Source organism: Amphiprion ocellaris, chromosome 6 (assembly GCF_022539595.1).
Source record: "Amphiprion ocellaris isolate individual 3 ecotype Okinawa chromosome 6, ASM2253959v1, whole genome shotgun sequence".
NCBI classification, from domain to species: Eukaryota; Metazoa; Chordata; class Actinopteri; family Pomacentridae; genus Amphiprion; species Amphiprion ocellaris.
Genome location: NC_072771.1, coordinates 30,527,631 through 30,547,553, shown reverse-complemented (window position 1 = coordinate 30,547,553; position 19,923 = coordinate 30,527,631). Strand labels below are relative to the sequence as shown.

The 19,923-nt window shown below is 39.0% G+C and overlaps 1 protein-coding gene across 1 annotated transcript; it reads right to left on the bottom strand.

Annotated features, from left to right (window-relative positions):
- Positions 1–2,791: 2,791 nt before the first annotated feature.
- ptger4a (prostaglandin E receptor 4 (subtype EP4) a) lies at positions 2,792–6,946 on the bottom strand. The gene is made up of 2 exons (XM_023277680.3): positions 5,711–6,946; positions 2,792–5,362 (listed from the first exon to the last, which is right to left on the bottom strand). Exons 1-2 carry the CDS (start codon positions 6,491–6,493, stop codon positions 4,793–4,795), a joined length of 1,353 nt encoding a protein of 450 aa, XP_023133448.1. The 5' UTR covers positions 6,494–6,946; the 3' UTR covers positions 2,792–4,792.
- Between the last annotated feature and the right edge of the window lie 12,977 nt (positions 6,947–19,923).

Genomic DNA, 19,923 nt, shown 5'->3' with positions numbered 1-19,923 from the left:
GGATTTAACACAGTCAGGAGGGCGACTAATTCCTGCCCCGGAGCTGTTCACACTGCTGTCTGCTACTGGACTGAATGTTCTGCTGGGAGCACTGATTCCTACTGAGGACAAAAAGGCCAAAATTAACAAAAAAAAAAAGACTACTGTATGTTAATTTGAAGTATTGCTTTGTCTGTTTGTGCACTTATCATCACACATGGTAGAATGAACCAGTTTGTCATTTAAAAAAACATCAGTGCTCAGCTGGACATGTTAAACAGGAGGTACACCACAGCACTGGAGCTAGTTTTTACTGTTTTAAGATTCAGTTGGAATTAAAGGGTCAGTTTACTGAAATTACACAAAAAAACAACACCACACACACGTTTCCTTTATGTATACATACAGACAGTTTTCTTTGTAAAATATCTGCTCTGAGATTTATGCTACCACTTCAAAAGAGCATGTAAGGAATTTAATCCCGCACTTCCATAAAATTGGAAGACGAATGAGAGATTTTAAACCCAGTGCAGCACTGAGGTGCAGCAGACTGACATATCCTGTTTTTTTTATATTGCTAATAATGGTCAAGCCCTGAAAATGAGGATCATGCACTTTGCAACTCAGTACTTGGGAAGTGGGAGTGTCATGTTTTTCTTTCTACAACACCCTTAGTGTTACTTAACATAGTGACATGATGATGTAACAGCCATAGAGCTTTAATTTCGGAAAACCGGCTTCAGTTATTTCACCTTTGTCTTAGAGAAATTGTGTGTTTTATGTAATTTTGGTGTGACAGACGTGGCTAAACACAACTGTACCAATGAGCTTTAGCAGCTGGTGCAACTGAGAAGAAGCCAGTCAGAGGTGTTACTTTACACAATGCAGCACTATAGCTGCTAAATTCATTTAAAATGGTCACAAAAATAACTTACAAATGTGATTTCATTTGCAAATTGTAAGATAAGTTTGATCAGCACCATATGTCTCTCTCCCCTGCTGTTAGTGGTGCACATGATAAAAATTTAACTTGATGGTTGGTTGTTTCTTGTTGAAAAGCACCATGGACTCACAGTAACCTCTCCCCTGAAGTTATAATATTCATGCCAACTCAAACAATAGACACTTGTTGCATGGTAAAAACATATTTTACAGATTTCACAGCTTGCAACATACAATTTCTATAAAACATTTAACGCCAGGCATAAGCCAAGATACTCCATCCATGAAAACAGATTTTAGAAACACACCTGTTTTCACTGACTGTACTGTTCCCCAGGATAATAAAATGGGTCTTTGCGTGTTAGTGGTGGGCAAGTTGTGTGTTACTTTGAAACAATAAGAGTAAATGGGATTTGCTTTGGAGCGCTTGCAGCATTAAAAAAGAAAACATTTAAAAAACAAAACTCGTATGCATCTTCCAGAATTAGTGTTATTGTTGCTGTGGATAATCAGCAGACCTTACTGTGAGCGGTTTTCTTTGGCGCTGCTGAAAAAATTGTTCAAATTAAAACTGTCTGAGGTAACAACTGACAACAGCGCACCTGGAAAAGCGAAACCAAAACTATGAGAAAATATATTTTGGTAATTTGTGCAAAGTGTCCCCATAAGCACTCAAATTCATCACCACACAAGGCCTCACTGTTCCTGATGGGATGTTAGCTCACTGATGTGACATGGAAAAAAGATGTTCTTCATACTAAAGTGAGAGAAGCCACACCAAACACACCTCTGAGGCATATGTTCTGTCTGGATTACATTTCACTCCTATTTTCTCCACCGCTCGAGGGATGAAACACAGGCTCTAAGACATTTATAAGCTCCTGCTCCGGCGCTGCTTTGGTTCTGGCAGATTTCCTGACTGGAATTGTTTTGTGTCCTTTTCAACTGACTGTGACAGCAGATGCGATGGAGCAGCAGGTGCTTTCTGCTGTTCATCAATAAGCACAGAGGTGACGCAGTGCAGAGCGTCACTGAAGGACCCCACTGATGTAAAGCAGCTCTCTAACACCACACAGGTCAAGTTGATCCAACTATTACTGCCTCTAAACCACTAAAATAATCCTCGTGTGGTGCTAAAACTTGGAGTAGACTTGGTTTCAACTTATCTGAGGTCAGTGAGGGGATCCTGTGCACTTGTACACGTTGTGAATGTACACCTGCTCACACAGACGGTAAACATCTGCCTCACTGCTTCCCCATTTAAACATTTAATTAGCTGCTGCAGACTCTGGTGATCGAATCGCCGAGAATCTTCATGAATTGTTCCGTGTATCACAGCATCCTGCTACTGTAAGATCCCATTTTTCACGGTTAAATTCAATCAATGTGTGTTATTCCCAGAGTCTGGAGGATACTCTGACACTCCATCTTTGCCCAAGACGCTTCATTGCTTGTTCAAGTTTAATTGCATTGAATTGGAGCCTTAGATTGTGTTTACTGTTTCAGAGGAGAAGCTCTGTCGGCCAGGTCTACTTCCTGAGATCCTGATCTTTCTATTTTTTTTTCCATCAGAACTAAGACTCTCTCTGTTTTCTTCTGTTTCTCAGAGTGTCTGGCATTATCTATCTGCCACATTACCAAGATCCAATTGATTTTTTATGTAACCGAATCACAGTGTGTTATGCTTTTGTTTATTTGTCTGTAAATATTGGGAAAGTGGTAGCATGCTCTTCTCAGGGTCATTTGTCTGAACTAATGGGGGTCATAAGATGATCTCACCAAATCCAAGCCAGAATAAAAAATGAGTGTGAGAAACTCGATGCTCGTGTTATGAAGTTCCACCAACATATAACAACATGTCAAAGGCAAATTTGTATTCCTGATCACACAGAAATTCTTAATTATTGTTCAGTTTTGCTATTCATGTTTACAGAAATGAAAAGTGATACAACAGCAAATAAACAACAACTATATGTCCACAATTTTTTTTACCTTAAAACATGAGCAAAATACAAAATAAAGTGCATAATTTACAGATTAAAAATAAATTAAAATGACCTATTTTCTTCTGTCACAATAACTTCAACTAAATATCACACTGCACAAACTAGAGGGGCATTAATTCCCTGTTTTTACATGCACAAACAACTTTGTCTAAAATTAACAGCAACAAGATAAACAAGAAAAGCGAGAATTTAATCCAGGACATTAAGAAACAATCTGAGACGATTTAATAACAGGCTGAAGGAGACAGACTATGTGCTTCGAAGACAAAAAGCTCATTTGAGAGAAGAAGTTCACACAAACAGCAGTTCAAAAGTTCAGTCTGTTGTATTTTGTATTGGTAAACCAGCTGCAGAAGGTGTCAGCTGATGTTTTGCGACATTAAAAAGAGGAACTCTGCCAATGGAACAGATGCATTACAGAACAGAATCACAAACATGTTCTGAGGGAATATGATAGATAATATGGATTTGCTTGACAAAATACTGGCGCTTTTGCAAGATGCCTAATTAAGAAATTTTGGATTTTTGCCTAATTAGTACTGAAACTCAAACTGGCAGGTGTTGTGTCAGTTAGCAAGCAAAAACCAAAAAAAAAAAAAATAATAATAATATAAAAAAAATCTGGTACCAGCTTACTAAGTATGTGTTTCTCTGTTTTTATATCATTGTAAATTAATATCTTTGTCTTTTGCAAAAAATTAGCAATTTGAAAAACATCACATTGGGCTCCTGGAAACTGAGATGTGGGAATTTTTCACAATGTTAGACATTTAAAATTGAATAAGAATAATTACAGATGGAAATAACTGTTAGCTGCAGACCTAAATGATACATACAATTTTGTAAATAAGCTTTTCAAGTCGGACTTTCTGGACTCTAATCCTGGAAGCAATCAGTGAACATGAATACTGGTCAAACTACATCACTCACACGATTCATAACTGTGCACAAATTTACATTTTACACTGGTAGCCCCAACACTGTAGAGATTTGCTGATTAGAAGCTTCTCGTAGAGAAGAATAATTTTATTACAAAAACTATTTTACAAAACATCGATCATTCAGAAACACCATTTTCCTCGACCTGACAGCTTAATACTCCACATGAATCAACATCTGTCTGCTGATTTAAACCACATTTTCTGTAACTGGGGGAACAATGTTCATAATTTCCAGTCAGAATTAAGTAGTTTGATGCTAATAACTATGGCACAGGGATCTTTGTACCTTCACTGAAACATGGAAAATCATTTTGTTTTATAATTTGAGATGACATATTTGTGCATATTCCAGGGCTGAGGAACAAAAACATCAGTGTTCACCACATTATAAAACTATGCTGCACATTAGTCATGGAACCAAGTCCTTTAAAAACCAGCGTACAACAGAGTTTGTCTGAAGGTACTGATCCTTACAACGGCAGCTCACATATGAGTGATTACTCATTAGAATCACTTTAAGAACTGTTTTCTTTACTATATCAACCATGGGTTTGTGACTCAATTATTCTAAATTACTGGCCTCATCTACTTTACAGTGAAGGTTTCCACAATGATTGAGCAAAGCAGGTGAAATTAGGAAGGATAAGCTTTTTCCATCAGGGATCTCTGATTAGCATCTGTCTTGGGCAAAATGACAACATCTGCTTGCACAGTCAGAAACAGTCATCGCTGAGGTAGCTGGGTGCTGAGATAAAAACAGGACGACAGAGTTCACAGCACTTCTTCAAGAGTCATTTATTATTATTGTTTTTATGTGCCTACCCCTATTCTTTCAGGGGTCTCAGAGTTCTCTGATGGAGAAGTAATTCAGTAGATCATCTACCTCAGAGCAACATGAGAACTGTCTCCTCATTTAGTGTTGAGTCAGATGCATTTCTCCTCCACCGTCTCAGTGTTCAACGTCACCTGAAGTGCTGGATCTTTTGGACAAGGCAAGGCTGAAAAAGCTGTGGTTACATTTGTCATTTCTCTGGTCTCAGCCTCAATGCCGCCCTTCTCAGATGAATAAGAAACTTGCGAGTTTCTGACCGAAGACGGTTGCGAATGAGAGAGTCTGTCTGCCTTATGACAGTTTCCAGTGTACAATTCACTTCCCTCTGGCAGATAGAGGAAAGTCTGGGAGGTGCTGGTGACATCTCGCAGGTCATGAGACACCAAAGACTGAGAGTCCCGGTTAGAGATGACCGAGGACAGCTGATGAGCGTCTATGCAGGGGAAGGTTCCCTGTCTCTGTTGCCTCCTTTCTCCCATTTTACAAAACAGGCACTTGATCTTGTCGATGAGCTTGAGGAGAACAGCCTTGCGGAGCAGGATGTAGATCCAGGGATCAAGAATAGGGTTAAAGGAGGCAAAGCGTATTGCTCGTAGATCAGGGTTTTTATCCAGCCGCAGCTCCACTGGAGTCTTGTAAAGCTGGTTCAGAAATACCTGAGCCTGCAGCAGAGAAGAGAATGGATAGATGTAGTACAGTTTAAGGTTTGCATGTGTGTTTGAGAGACCAAAAATAAAAATATCACACACTTGGGTTTGGATCGAACCACACAAAAAACAACTCTAATAATAGCTGTGCAAGAACATGATGAATGGGTAGGGGGAAGTATGAGCGTCATGGCTTAAATAGTGCAAGGACAAGTTATTCAGTACAAAAAATATTCATGTTTCAACTTTGCTTTTAAATCATCCACTGGGATTTGGATCACATTGCCTGTCTAAACAGTTACGCATGGAACCGTGCGTAAAGCGTGCGTAATGGTTAGATTCAGCGCAGAAAAAATAACTTACAACAAGTGGGATGGAGCAGATGAGGATCACTGCCGATGTGCCTATCAGCAAAATGACCATCTGAATCTCTGCACCAGCCAGACGACCAAAGCTGCGTCCTCTCCTCCGCGGGTCCACGTTGCGCCCCAGATCGGTTCCCAGTGACATCCTGCGCACGAAGCGCCGGTGCATTCGGATCAAAGCCCCACACACCAGCACGTTACAAATAACAGTGACGAGAATGAGCAGAGAGCTGAACCCCGCGTACATGTAGGAGTAGGCGGCATCGCTGGTCTTGTTGCTCCTCCACTCTAAAAAACACCAAGTTTGCGGGTATTGTTTCTTCACCTGTCCAAAGCCCATAATCGGTAGAGCGCAGAAAAGTGCGTTGGAGACGTAGATCGCTACGAGAGTCAAACCCGCCAGTTTTTGGTCCACAAAGTCATTGTAGAAGTAGGCATGGTTTATAGCGATGTACCTCTCCACTGACATGGCACAGATGATGCTGAGCCCGGCCAGAGAGAAGAAGAGCATGGTGAAACCAAAGTACTGGCACAGCGGGTCCTCTCCGGGCCACGAACCTTTCACATAAATGGCGATGGTGACCGGACTGGCCAGCAGTGTGCCCAGGAGGTCCGTGACCGCCAGTCCACACACCAGCGTATAAAACGTAGTCTCCTTCTGTTCTTTGCGGGATTTACAAAGAACCACGATGGCGATGACATTGCCAACCACCCCGAAAATGAACATAACGGACGGAATGGTCGGGACCATGGTCCTCCCTGTCATCGACTGATTATTCATGGTTGGTCCAAACACTTCAACAACTCTTCTTAACGCCAGTATTTCCAGTCCAGAGTTGGAAACTTGTTTGCACTTGAAAGAAGCCGGAGCAACATTGTCAAAATCTGAAAATACAACTTGCACTTCATCCAAAAACTAACTTCTGAAAAACTTTCTGCCTCCTCCGGTGCATCCTCTTGCCTCCTGCTGCTGCTGCTCTGATTACCAACGGTTCACTGCTGCTTTCTTATCAAATCCTCCTCTCGCTGTGCAATGACGACAGATTTCACTCACCAGAACACAGAGATAAAAGCAGGCAACAGACACCAGGGACTTTATTGAAACGAAGCTCTGCCCTCCACCTTCCTGCGGGGTTCAGTCCCTCCCCTTCGTTTCACTTCAGCCCTCATCAGCTGTTCAGGAAAGGCCCTGGACATGCAGTATGTTGCAACACAGAGGTCAACATGAACTCACTGCAAATCTTGTACAACGAAGTAACCATAGGGCAAATGAAAAAAGTAATATTGTTCTTATATTTTGGGAAATTGTCTGTGGCTTGGATCCAAAGTAATTGCTGTATTTTCACAGTTGTGCTACAAATAATGAATCCATTACACAGCAGATCTTTGTTGGAACTATCTTAAAAATAGTCTACCAAGTGCCTCATGGAGCAGAAGGCATTCAAAATTAGCTACAATAAAAACAAACAAACAAAAACACACGATCTAGGACATAATAATACAATGGAAATGTGGCATTAAAATACAATTTATTCTAAAATTTGCCTCACCACCAAAAAATAGTTCAGTAAAAGGTCAAGCTAAATGGATTTCCTGACAATCACCTCATAGTAGGATCGATTTTGGATCAAGACTTGTTTCAAAATTATAGATAAAAATCCAAAAATGTCAGTTAACCACAATCTAATCAATTATTCCCAGGCCTAATGTTGATCATTTCACTCCATTTCAGACAAATATATTCATAAAACTGTCAAGTATCCCGCTGATAGAGTGCCAAACAATTATCTTGTGTGGAAAAATTACAAGCATTACATGTTAATTTATTGCATTTTTTTTTTTTGCTAGACTCTTTCTTTGATAAACTTATGAGAACATTCAGTTAAGATATTAAAATTCAGTCCTGTGACCCTTTTTTAAAACCAAACTAAACATTAGTAATGAAAGTGGGACATAATTTGTGCCCATAATGTCTACCAAAGAGCGTAAAAACAAAATGTCCTGCTGAGAGACAGTGATGACACCAGTGTCCCTGACATGATGACGACTTAAACTGCAAAACAAAATCTGTGATTATTCACTCTATGTGGCACCAACAGGGCCTCTTTATAAGAACTCCAAGAATCTGATATTTCTCCTTCCAAACATTTAGACATGATATTTTAAAGCGAAGAAAAAAAATAAGCTGACTTCTCACAAAACAAGGTTTGTAGGTCTTTTTAAATTATTTATACAACATATTGATGGCAACTATGCACTCATTTCAGCTACTGTTTTAAAATTTGATGGTACACCATAACACATTAAACAAATGTTTCGACTTAAAGACTGTGAAAAACATCAAGAAGCATTTATTCTGCACCTGTGGCAGAGTTTGTGGACTTCGCTTTGTCCTTCATGACTTACTCAAGCTGGACTAGATTTGAAACTTTAAAGTTGCATTGCTACATGGAAACTGTCCAATGCCATTTGCAGTTCAGCCTCCAACCACTGGTGGCAGCACTACGTTGCTCTGCAGAGCCTCAGGTGGTGACTGAGAAAAAAGGCATTCTCCATCTTTGATTTAGCGTAACTTTAAATGGCTTTAATTGAGGTACCATGTAGATCTATTGCTGACAGAGACAGCAGTCAGTGGGCTAGTTTTTAGTATTTGCATTATAGAAGAATCTAAAGCGTGAAGAAACACATAATACAAAAATCCTTAGAAAGTCAATGAACTTCACTGTAACTAAGAGAAAAATGCTGTTTCTTAATCATTTTGTCACATATTTCTTTCACCTCTATGAGATGTGATGAGACCAATGCAAAAAAAAAAAAAAAACACGTAAGAGTTTATTCAAAATGAGTAACCTTTCAAATTCAGTTTTATTACAAAGTTTTCTTCAAATTTTTGATTGTTGGGGTCATTTGCCTTCATCTAAATCTCCATCAACTCTGTTTCTGATGTCTAGAGAAAAAGTAGAGACTATAAGAACTGCCCGCTTTCAAAAAGAAACTCACACAAGTGCTGTCTGTTAAATTCTGTACTATTGTAATAATAGCTTGTGTTACCAGAAATAGTTAGCAGACTTCAACGGTATTGTAGGTAGCTAAGGTGCTGCAGATTGTGCAGGTGAAAATTCTGTCCACTGCAGCTTTGGGGAAAATAACCGCCCCAAGAACCAGTTTAGTGTTTGTGTCCCAAGATCAGGGACAAGTTAGAGACGACCAAAACAAGTAGCCTAAACAAACTGTGTCATCTAGCATTTCAAATTCAAAGCATCAAAGCACCTCCAAGACAGACATATGGATCGGTACATGGAAATCAATGTGAGTGAGTTTCAGTTGTTAACTGAACATCAGTGTTGTGGAATTGTTTATATCCTTAAATATTCATGAATAGAACAAGTATATGTAGTATAGTTTATTTTGAAATGTATTCATTTGATTGATTCAGTATTTTGATATTGGTGCAGACTACTGAATTTATGATACTGTGACATTCTTAGTAAACAGATTGATCTAACAAACAAGCAGCGATCATTAAATCTCAGAGCTCAATTGGTCATGTGATTTTAGTCTTGCAGGTCATAGTGCTCAGTTGAGAGTCTCTTGGAATTCAACGCCGCTCAGTTGGATTAGTGTGTAGAAGTATAAGCTCAACACACACAGGATCACTGCTTTCCGTGTAAATCTGCATTCAGATCTCTGAAAAGCAGGCATTTTATGACACTGACAGGTGTCTTACACTCGTTTAATGTTTTTTTTTGTTGCTATTTTGGGTTGAAAAACTGCAAAAAAGATGAGAAACCCTCTTAATTTAATAAATGCCCAACTGACTAAAGCAACTGTGTTCCTTGTTCTGGACTCGCCTTAACAAACAAACCAGATCTGCCACCAGCATCGGCACACTGAGGTGGGTGGTGTTAGTCAGCAGTGGGCAGGGGCAGACTTGTGGTTGGATCTGGTCTTTGTGCTGAGCTACTGCAACTGCAACTGTCAATTGCATCATTTGTGAAAGAAGTTGGTTTTCTGAGCAGCAGGATTTTGAACATCTGAATAACCTGAATAAGACCAAACAAGATCAAATCTGTAAAAAGCTTCAGTCAGGCCACTACGTCAGGCTGCTTCCGCCCCTCGACTGTGACAGAACATGTTGAACTCTGAGGAAGCGAGACCTTGAGCTCCGCCGCCTGACGTCACCACACTAGACTGACCCTGTTCACTTTGAAAACACACTTCTTGTTTTCTTTGTTGCCACTTTCTGGCATTCATATAAACCCAGAAAAGCGGGGGAAACCTTCTGTGATTAGAGGCGTTGTCCAGCCTTGAGGAAAGTATTTTTTTCAAGCATGCCATTCATATGTAGCCTGTACATAAATAATACACTCAGCCTTAACATGCCACAGCTTGGAAAAACACAGCTGTTATGCAACACCCTGTGCATACGTACCCTAAAAAGTAATTCTGCACATGTATGTCTAGTTTCAGGCCCCGCAGAATGGGCTGTAAGGAGATTTGAAAGATTAGACTTCTCATGAATGTGCTTTTCCTGGATTTGTTTGTAGAAGTCAGATAACCTGCAGTATGCTTGCACACTGAAATGAGCAGCAGCACTGCTGAAAGAATCAATTTTCCTGTAAATACAACTCCAGTGTACCTATTGTAGACAGACAATCGCACAGCTGAGTGGGGCTTTTTGTTTGTACGTTTGTTTTTTGGGTAAACTTTGTGGTTTAAAGAAAGCAAAGAAAAGATTACTTCCCAAACACACTGCGTCTTCCATTGCTTTAATTCATGTGCCAAACAATTACTACATTGTGTCCTGAAAAGGATTTGTTGCCTCTGTAGATTGCTATGTCCTCAAAGTACTGCCAGTTGTACAAAAACACTCCATATTTTTTCTTGTGATAGCTGTGAGAAATTTTGCTTTTAGAACAAGAGACAATTATAGCAAAGGAGAAAAACTAGAAATACAACTACAGGTGTGTGTTGGCCGTATTTACCGCAGTATTGAGGCGTAGCTCTGGATGATTTCTCTTACAACAATGCATCGGAGTTTTGGTTTAATGGTCGGATTGTAGCTGAGATTATGGTTTGCCACAGGCCTTTTTGTTTAGATAAAAACAAGTGTTTCCTGCAAAGTAACTTGATCTCTATGGACAGGTACAGACACGTTCTGCAGCTTGTGGGACGAGTTGAAGACTCTGTCTTCATTCCAGGTTTAATTCTGCAGGATGCATGTCGGGATGCTCTGCTCGCACACCCATATGTTTCATAACTGATAGAACTAGCACCATTTACATTTTTGTCAACGAAATAATTGGCATATTTATGTCGACAGAAGCCAGGAAAAAATAAAGTCCATTTAATAGCTGTTCCAGAGCGAAGGCAGATGGTGCTTTGCATGGTTTATATGTAATTGTATGTACAAATATTTCAATTTTTGTGACCTCTTTTGAGAGCTGGCATCCAAGTTGCCATAAAGTGCAGCTTTTTGTGAAATTTACTTTCATGTAGGAGGTAGTTGAGCTCTCAGATATGTCACTACAACCAGCAGCTGGTTACACTGACTCAGCATAAAAACTAAGAATTGGAAGACAGTCAGCCTGTTGAAAACTAACCAGATCCACCCACCAGTACATCTAAACCTCACAAATGTTAAACATGTTGCATCTTGTTGTTGCAGTTGTAACTGCCAGGCCTCCAATGGAGACTTTGGGAAGGTCCAGTCTTTGTGCTGCGCTAAGCTGCTGGCTCCAGCTACACTGGTGCAGAGAGTCTTCTTAGTGACTAGTATTAGTGACACTAATCTAACGTGGGTGTGAATGGACTAAACATATTTCCCATGATGTCAAACGGCTCATTTTAAAGTTGAACTGACTTGTTTCTCAAGTCAAAAATGAAGTTTCAATGCCAAATTTTAAGCATCTTTTTTATACTGTAATGCTACACTGAAGGGGGCAAAAACAGAAAAAAACAGAGATGGACAGCAGGAAATTACATGAGATGTCAGTGAATTGGTTAAACATGCATAAACACTGGTCTTATCGTTGAAGATCTGTGTGAAAGTCAATGCAAATGCCTAACAGGGGGAGTTATTTTCATGAACCTTGACCCTCAGTGCAGCTGCAGTTAACCTTTAGTAAAAAAGAGCTTAATATATGAACATTTTCTGAAGTTTTTAGTTTTTAAAAAAATCTCACTCTGATCTGGATAACGAGAATTATTGTATTTCTAATTTCTCCAAAGTGTTTCTCATCCACAGAGCCCAAAGCTTGTTCATTTTGACCTCACAAAACGTGGAGTTGTTACCATCTGAATTTAGGGATGCTTTTTCAGGTAACACTTCAAAAAACAGTCGAGGGCTTAAAGGGTTAAACTGATACTTTTAAACTGAGCAGTCTACAGTAACTTTAAATCAGACAAACAGTTCCCAGCGTCTCTGAGAATAAGCCCAGGTGGACGGATTGTTGTCCTTGAGAACTCTCTGCCTGCAGCTTGTTTTTTAATGTAAAGTTTAGAGAGAGTTGGGTTGTGTTTATTCTGGAGTCTGGTGGATTTATAGATAACATCCGCAGGTGATCTCGCTCAACATAACAAAGCTGCAGCACTGAGAATCAGATGTAAACTGTTTGAACTGGCACTGAATTGCCAACATGAGGACAGAAAGAGTTGGCCTGCTTTTTGAGATGAATCACAGTTTTTATCTGATCAAACTCTACCACTGATTTGTTCAGACTGTCGATAGAGAATTAAAAGAAAGAAGAAAAATGGAACCAAATCCACCTCTTAAAAAATAAAGATTTATGGTGACAGTACATTGATATGAGCATTAAACATCCATCTAATGTCGGCATCTGTCTTCATACAACTTACTGACCGACCTCAGCTGGCACATGTCAAACTCAGAGGGGACAACTGTAGGACTTTACACAATCATTTTCTTCCCAGAAACAGAAAATTAATTTCTAAAGAAGGTGTGAGTCATTTCGCCTGAGCAGCTAAACATCAAGATTATGGGAATCTGCTTTAAAAGTGTTGATCTGCCCCAAACAATGCTGATTTCTTTGGAAAAACTGCAAGTTCTCCTTCACTGCAAGTTGCTGTACAAGTGTTCTGTTGGTTGTAGACATTAGGGTGGTAATCATTAGCAGGGAGAGAAACTCAAAGCTGCATTACAGCAGTTTACAGCTAATCTTTAAATGGCTAAATGACCAAAGCTGCCCATTAGAACACAATGGAAAGAAACATGCAGGATGTTATATTGATGACGATGCATAAATTAGGAAAAATAGTGCAAGTCTATAGCCAGGGGGCAAAACCTAAAACAAATGAGCAGAACCGCATCTCATTTAATCAGCTCATTTATATTCCAACCACTGAGTGTGGGAATAAGTTCTGGACACACTGGATGGTGTCTCTGAACTCCTGTGGTGTCATTTCATTGAAATGCAAGTAACTGAATGGGAACCCAGAGTTCTGTTCAGAATACTGATGTTTATGTCAGCAAGAAGGGAAGTTAGTGGTTCATTTTGGTACTTTTAGGCTCGTTCAGATGAATATTCTGTTGCTTGTTGCAGCAGCTGGGACACAGCAGTTTAACAGACGGCCTTACATTCATTCTCATCGGCATTTTATCAGATCACATATTGACTGACATCTTTTATCTGCTGTCCAAACACACATGTTCCAGCATTATCTGTAAGATCTCTTTAACTGAAGCTGTTAAAGTATAATTCTAGTTCAGCCTGGCGTATCTCCCACTAATATGGCTACTGCAGTCTGAATTCGACATTTAGCTTTCTACTTAGAATATTGGATTAGGAGGTCATTAGCCTCAGACAGCTGGTATAATGGGAAGCTTGATTAGGTAGAATTTGACTTCAGAAAAACTGAATTAAAGGATAATTTCAGTATATTTCAACCTGCCGTGTTTCCCATTAATGTGGCTATTGTGACTTAATCGGTAACTTTTCACTCTCCACCTTCATTATATAGATTTAAAACACTTCCCTTTTGTTCCTCTCTGTCTAGGGATTGCTAAAGGGAGAGAAAATGCAGCAAAGGTCAAAAGTTGTACTTAAGACCATTAAATTCAAGAAAGCTGATGAAATTAGGTGACATGCTCTGTCTGTCTATCTAGTAACTTCAATGGGAAGTAATAAAATGGCAAACATATGACATTAAATGTTACACTAAATGTATTTGTTACACAGGAAGTTCTACTAAGATGTCACAAATTAGGTCCTTGTTATGCAGCACTTGTGACCATTTGTATATTCCTGAAATACGCATGCAGGTAATATGTTTTCAGGTTGTCTGTCCATCTGTCAGTAACATGATACGTCAGGAATGCCATAGGAAAATTTCTTTATATTTTGAACAAATCCTCACTTGGGCTCTTGGATGAACTGTGACCTCAATAACTCAAAAATGCATCCGTTAATCAATCACACAAATCTAATAGGATAAAATGATAAAGAGATGACACTTTATATCCAAAATGTTAAAGGTCAGCTTCACTGTGATGTCCTAATGTTCCTAAAAAAAAAAACACTTTTCTGGCCATCATTCAACTTAATCACTCAGGAACAGAAGAGCAGATTGTGATCATGTTTGACATTTGGTCAGATGCTGAATTCGTGACGCTAATCTCCAGCACCCACCTCGAACCTGTGGTGATTGTTATCGATTTTCTGTGCTGACAGGTTAAAGATGTGTGACGCATTTATGTTTTAGGATGATTAGCATTTTATAGTCATGGTTGCAACTCTAGGTTCTATCAGAAACAACTTCAGTGGCCAAAAATGCAAAAATATACAAGGAAGTACCATGCCATTCATCAGGCCTTTTATCTTTCTCTGTGATGGCAGGCTTTTTACAGGAGCAACTCTAAACATTTTTGCAATTGAAATGTTGAATGAAGTAGTTCATTTCAAGTAGCCAATTGGTCAGGATTTGTGAGAATTTTCAGCACCAACAATTCTTTCAGCAGATGCTATGAACCTCAGATTAAAGGCAGCTACAAATGACAAAAAATATAAATGTTTAACTGAAAATTGGTAAGACAAGTAAACTTTAATAAAAGTTGCCAAGATCGCCATTTGAGTTTTTTACATGAAGCTACTTAGAGAGGTACAAAAATGACCGGTGTACATTTTGTAAATACAATTATACATAGTTATGGCACGGTCAAAGGTAAAAGCACCAGAGTCTTGCCGATATATGTACAGTGGGATCCAAAAGACAACATCAAATATCTGTTATATTTTCAAGAAAACCTGTAAATAGTAACAAAGTTCAGAAACATCTTGAAACACAAGAAGTTTTGGCATGTAAAAAGATTAAATATTTCAGATTCTGAACTATTTCTAGGTTAGCAATCACATTTAAGTACATTTATAGCATTGACCATGCTAATCTCTTTGTAACAAAGGTCAAATTTCTTAGAGTTGTATCCTTTAATTGATGCAGCACTCAGATGTCGCTCAGGCGGTTTTGATCGATTCATCAGAGGTTTGTTCAAGTAAGTCAAATTACAACCATCCTCACCTGCTTACATATATGTTGTGCGTCAAGTTTTCAGCTCAATGTTGCTCACTAAGTAGCACTGATGGTGGAAAACATGGCAACAGAACGGTGAAAGAAAATGCGTCAAATTGCGGTTGTTGTTCAGAGCAAAGAGGAGCTTTCTCATCACCAAATCATGACTAGATTAAAGGTTTGTCAGCGGGCAGAGCGTGACATCCTGAAAGACTGGATCTGTTGTATCCAAATCACTGCAAGTGACAAAACCATCAGAGGATCAATACATCAAGCTTTGTTTACTGATAGAAAAGCAACTGCATCTCAGATTCAGGTTCTTCTGAATAAAGAATACAAAACTCTAATCGACAAAAGTCCTGTCAAAAGAAAGCTGTCTAGTGGTGTTCTCAGAGGACAAGCTGAATTTCTAAACCACTGATCAGGAGGAGAAACAAGGACAGATACTTGGTTTGAGCTCAGACACACCACTATTTCACAGTGGAGTCCTATTTACTGATTAATCCAAGTTAAAGATTTGCTGCAGTAACAGAAGAGTGTATGTAAGGAGACCAGTAGGAGGTGGAAGGATACCGAAGAGTTTCAAACCAACAGTGAAACATGGAATATTCAAATTGAAGCAAATCAACGGAACTTGTTCCACTGAAAGGAAGCATCTTTGTGAAGAGAAGGACTCAATCTGCAGCAGGATAATGAACACAAACACACCTTGAAGTTTTGAAGAACTACTTTAAGATCAAAGAAGACCACTGAGTGCTGCCTGACATGAACTTTCCTCCACAGTCACATGATTTCAGCCTTATTGTACATTTATGGAGGTATTTGAAGACTGAGAAAGCCAAACAGTCACAAGAAGCTCCTTGAAACAAATCATGATGGGATAGCATGGGTTATCAGGTGTTGGTGCTGCTGTCATTAAAGCAAAAATTGTGTGAATACTTTTATACCTTAAAGCTTTGGTCAGCTTATTCAGTCATCTTATTCCATTTGTGTAATCAACTTGATAAATAGATTTTTTTCTTTCTTTTTTATATTATATGATCCTTGATGCTTAGGCAATACAGCTAACTTGATATTCACGCCAAGATAGCATTCTGAATTGAACTGATATTGAAAATTAAGACATTCTGAAATTCATATATATCAGTCATTTTTTCTCAAATTGCCAAGATCATGTAACAATAACAAGTTTATTACATTAGAAACAAATGCAAAATAGATCATTAGTCTCAGACGTCTGGATTGTTCTCTATATGAACACAGTCAACCTGTACTGAAAAGTAAAAAAAAAAACTGAATCACAGCTTGTTCCTGACTATTACTGACAAAGAAGAGGATTTCACACTGTTTAACAACCAACTAGATCACAGAATGTCTAAGTCTCTAATTAACATAGAAATAAGGGGCATCCAATCAAAAGTTTGATCTCCCAATCAAAACTTTTGATTGAAAAACTGTGTTTCTGCATTTTAATTGCCTGAAAAGGTTATAAATATCAGCTCATGATGACAAAATAACAGGTGAATGAATGAGACAGCACATAAATCCAGCGTCTAATCACCACTGCACATCTCTATAATTTATTAGTTTAATATGTGAGCAATGCAACAAGTGTCAGAGCACATAACAGCCAGGCATGTCCTCTAAACAAATAGAAGGATAAATTAAACAGTATTTGTTTTCACTAATCTCTTTAAAATGGTAAATATGAAGCAACTGACCTTGATGAATAATGAAAGATTAATAAACATGTTTCTCGGGGGACTCTGTGGCCCGAATGGCCAAGAACAACAGCACCAGCAGCATCTTATCCTTTAATCTGCTTCACACAGCAGGACGCAGACACACTGCGGTCTCCAATCTCAGATAGAAATCACACACAGGGATCAAAAATAGGACCTGAATCCTGTTGACTCAAGAAAAAAAACATCACATAGTTTGTATTCATGGGACAAGGAAAAACGGCAGCCATGGGAAGATAAAAACTGCTGTTAGATGCGGTTAAAAATCAGCTAACAGGAGAAAAGGGGAAATAAGGACTCAGAGGAACATGCTGTTCAGAGATAGCACCAACTAAACCTCAAAGATTAAATGAGGATGTGCTGGCTTTGTTGGAAATTTTCCTACCAGCTGAGGTATCATAATTCGACAAATAAGGTTTCCTGGTAGAGATAAAAGGGTTTGTACAGTAGCAGGTGTTCTTCATCCAGGGTCTGCAGCAGTAAAGTCTAATGCATCCCCTTCTCTCTCTGGGATTCTGTAATATTTACATTTCTTAAATAACCACCATCCTCCTCCCCCTCTCTAAAAACACACACAGGTCTTTAAAAACACTTAACAGGGTTCTGGGCATCAGATAACCAACGATGTGAAACTTCCTGATGTCTCACCTGGTTGACTTCATCTGCAGTGTTAGCACAGTCGTCCTGCTCAAACATCTGAAAACACAAAGACAAGAACCTTCTGTGACACCAGCAACTAAAGCAAACACTCATGTTACTCTGTAACCAGTGAACTTGAGAAGCCTACAGAGAATGATGAATGGCCCATTTTTCACTGCAGATTAGCACTAATTCAGTGTCTGCAGCTTTTACACGCATTTTAAAAGCTTTACCTCTGGGAGATAAGCATCAAGTAATAAAGGGCCTGAGCCTGTGGAGGGAATCTGTGAAGCGTCAGATCAAAGACTTTATATCCCGGAGCAATAAATACTGGAGGGACGGTGGAACTTTTACTTTGTGGTAATTAAACTTTAGCTGTGCATCTGCAGGTTTAACTCGAGGTTCAGCTTACAATTTACTTGTTACTAGTGAAGTGAAACTGTATCTACCAGTAAAAAAAAAAAACTGTTAAAACCGCATCATCCTTGTTACGGCCAGCGCCTCCTACCCTGTGTGTGTGTTTTAACTATATATTGTGGCTATGCAAATAGGCTGTGTGATCCCCACTCCCTGGTTGGATCACGACGGCAGAGGCGTGACTGCAACCAGGAGTCCAGTGATTGGTGCGGCGCTCACCAGGCTGACCAACCGGAAACTGGCAACTCTTTTAAAAGAGTTGTTAGTTCAACTAAACGAGGCAGCTGACTTCTAGCGTGTCATTCTGTGTTTCTGTGTGGTTGAGGCAAGAGAGACTGTGTGGTTGGAATTGGGCCAGGATTAGCGTTAAAAACTGATACAGCAACATTTCATTTCATTACAGGTAGTTTTCTTTTGTCTAGTTTTCACCAGGGTTAGGGGTGCTGACTCCCATGTAGTTTTGTTTTGTGCCAGTTCCCAGGTAGTGAGCCTTTTTGTTTACCTTTTTTCTTTTGTCCACAGTGATTGTAGTATAGTGTAGTGTTAAGTTCTCCTTAAGAGAAGTCTTCTTGTGTTTTGCTGTTTTCTTTAATTTGAGCAGCACCCACCAGCCCTCTTCCTTACTTTTGCCTCATTTGTATAATATCTTGCACATTTTTGTTCAAACTTTTCTATAATAAATCATTTGATTTTTACCAACTACAACAGTTTATGTTGCTTCCCTTCCCCCCCGAGCCGGGGTTGTAACAATCCTCCATTTGAATCCTTCTCTAAATGAATAAATGACAGAACAGACAAGAAAACGATAAAGATTCCACTAAATTCCACACCGTTACAAGTAATATTGCCAAAAGTGCATATTTAACGTAAAAATTCCATGAAAACCTGAAAACCTGCAATGAACTGATTCTTCTACCAAATTCTACAGCCAAAACCTGATATTCCTCCATTGTTTGCAAAAAACTATCAAACACATGCACCAGCTAATGTAGAATTATTGCCTTGCTGTAGTATATTGTCAACCAGTCAACGCTTTGTCATTTTATCCTATTAGACATTTGTGTGAAGTTTTGTCATGATTGGTGTACGAATTCTTGAGTTATTGCCAAAAAATGTTCTCTGTGTGACTTTTGACCACCAAATTTTTATTGGTTCATCTTTCAGTCCACATAAATGTCGGAATTCCCGGGAAATGTTCAAGAGATATTGTGCTCACATGAATAGGATGGACAATCCAAAGACATAATGTGTGGGAACTTAAAGCACCTCATATACAGTCTGTATGCAGATGTTAAGTGTCTTTGTGTTACTTCACCACTGATAAACATGTGAACAGATTTACAAATAAAAATCTCTGCTACATGTACATAAAGTGGAATTTGTCATGCTGGTTTATTTTACAGGCTAGAAACCCCAACTGGAGGCTGTATGTGGAGTAATATTAATGCAAGTGAGAATGATGAGATAAACAGAAATGTCTCTCCCAAGTGGAAAAAGTAGACTACAAGTGCAGCGTAACAAAAGAAGACTGGCCACTGCTAATTCAACTAACCCGACTGCTGCAGGTCTGAGCTGATTGTTGAGTCTCCCTCAGGCATTATTGAATGCAAACATTTAGGAACAACAAATCTCTATGTAAAAACTCACTTACGGTGCAGCTTGATTTAAGTTAATCGTGTAAATATCCACTTATGTCATAAATAAGCAAAGTTTCAATTTACAACCAGCTCCAAGTGAGAGTAAAAGGGGCTTTAGCTGAGATTGTTGCGTGTGGCTTGTGGCTTAATTTCAGGTGGTGATTAGATGTAACACCTCCATGTGCGAATATGTAAGTGAGTACTGAATATGTAAAAACATTTAACAACATTAGGAAAACGTAGACGATGGG

Bases quoted from the DNA above. Each gene is read 5' to 3' on its own strand.
- ptger4a (XM_023277680.3), bottom strand. From the start codon at position 6,493: ATGAATAATCAGTCGATGACAGGGAGGACCATGGTCCCGACCATTCCG. The intron at 5,363-5,710 runs GTAAGTTATTTT...TCTCTGCTGCAG, and splicing joins TCTGCTCCATCCCACTTGTT to GCTCAGGTATTTCTGAACCA.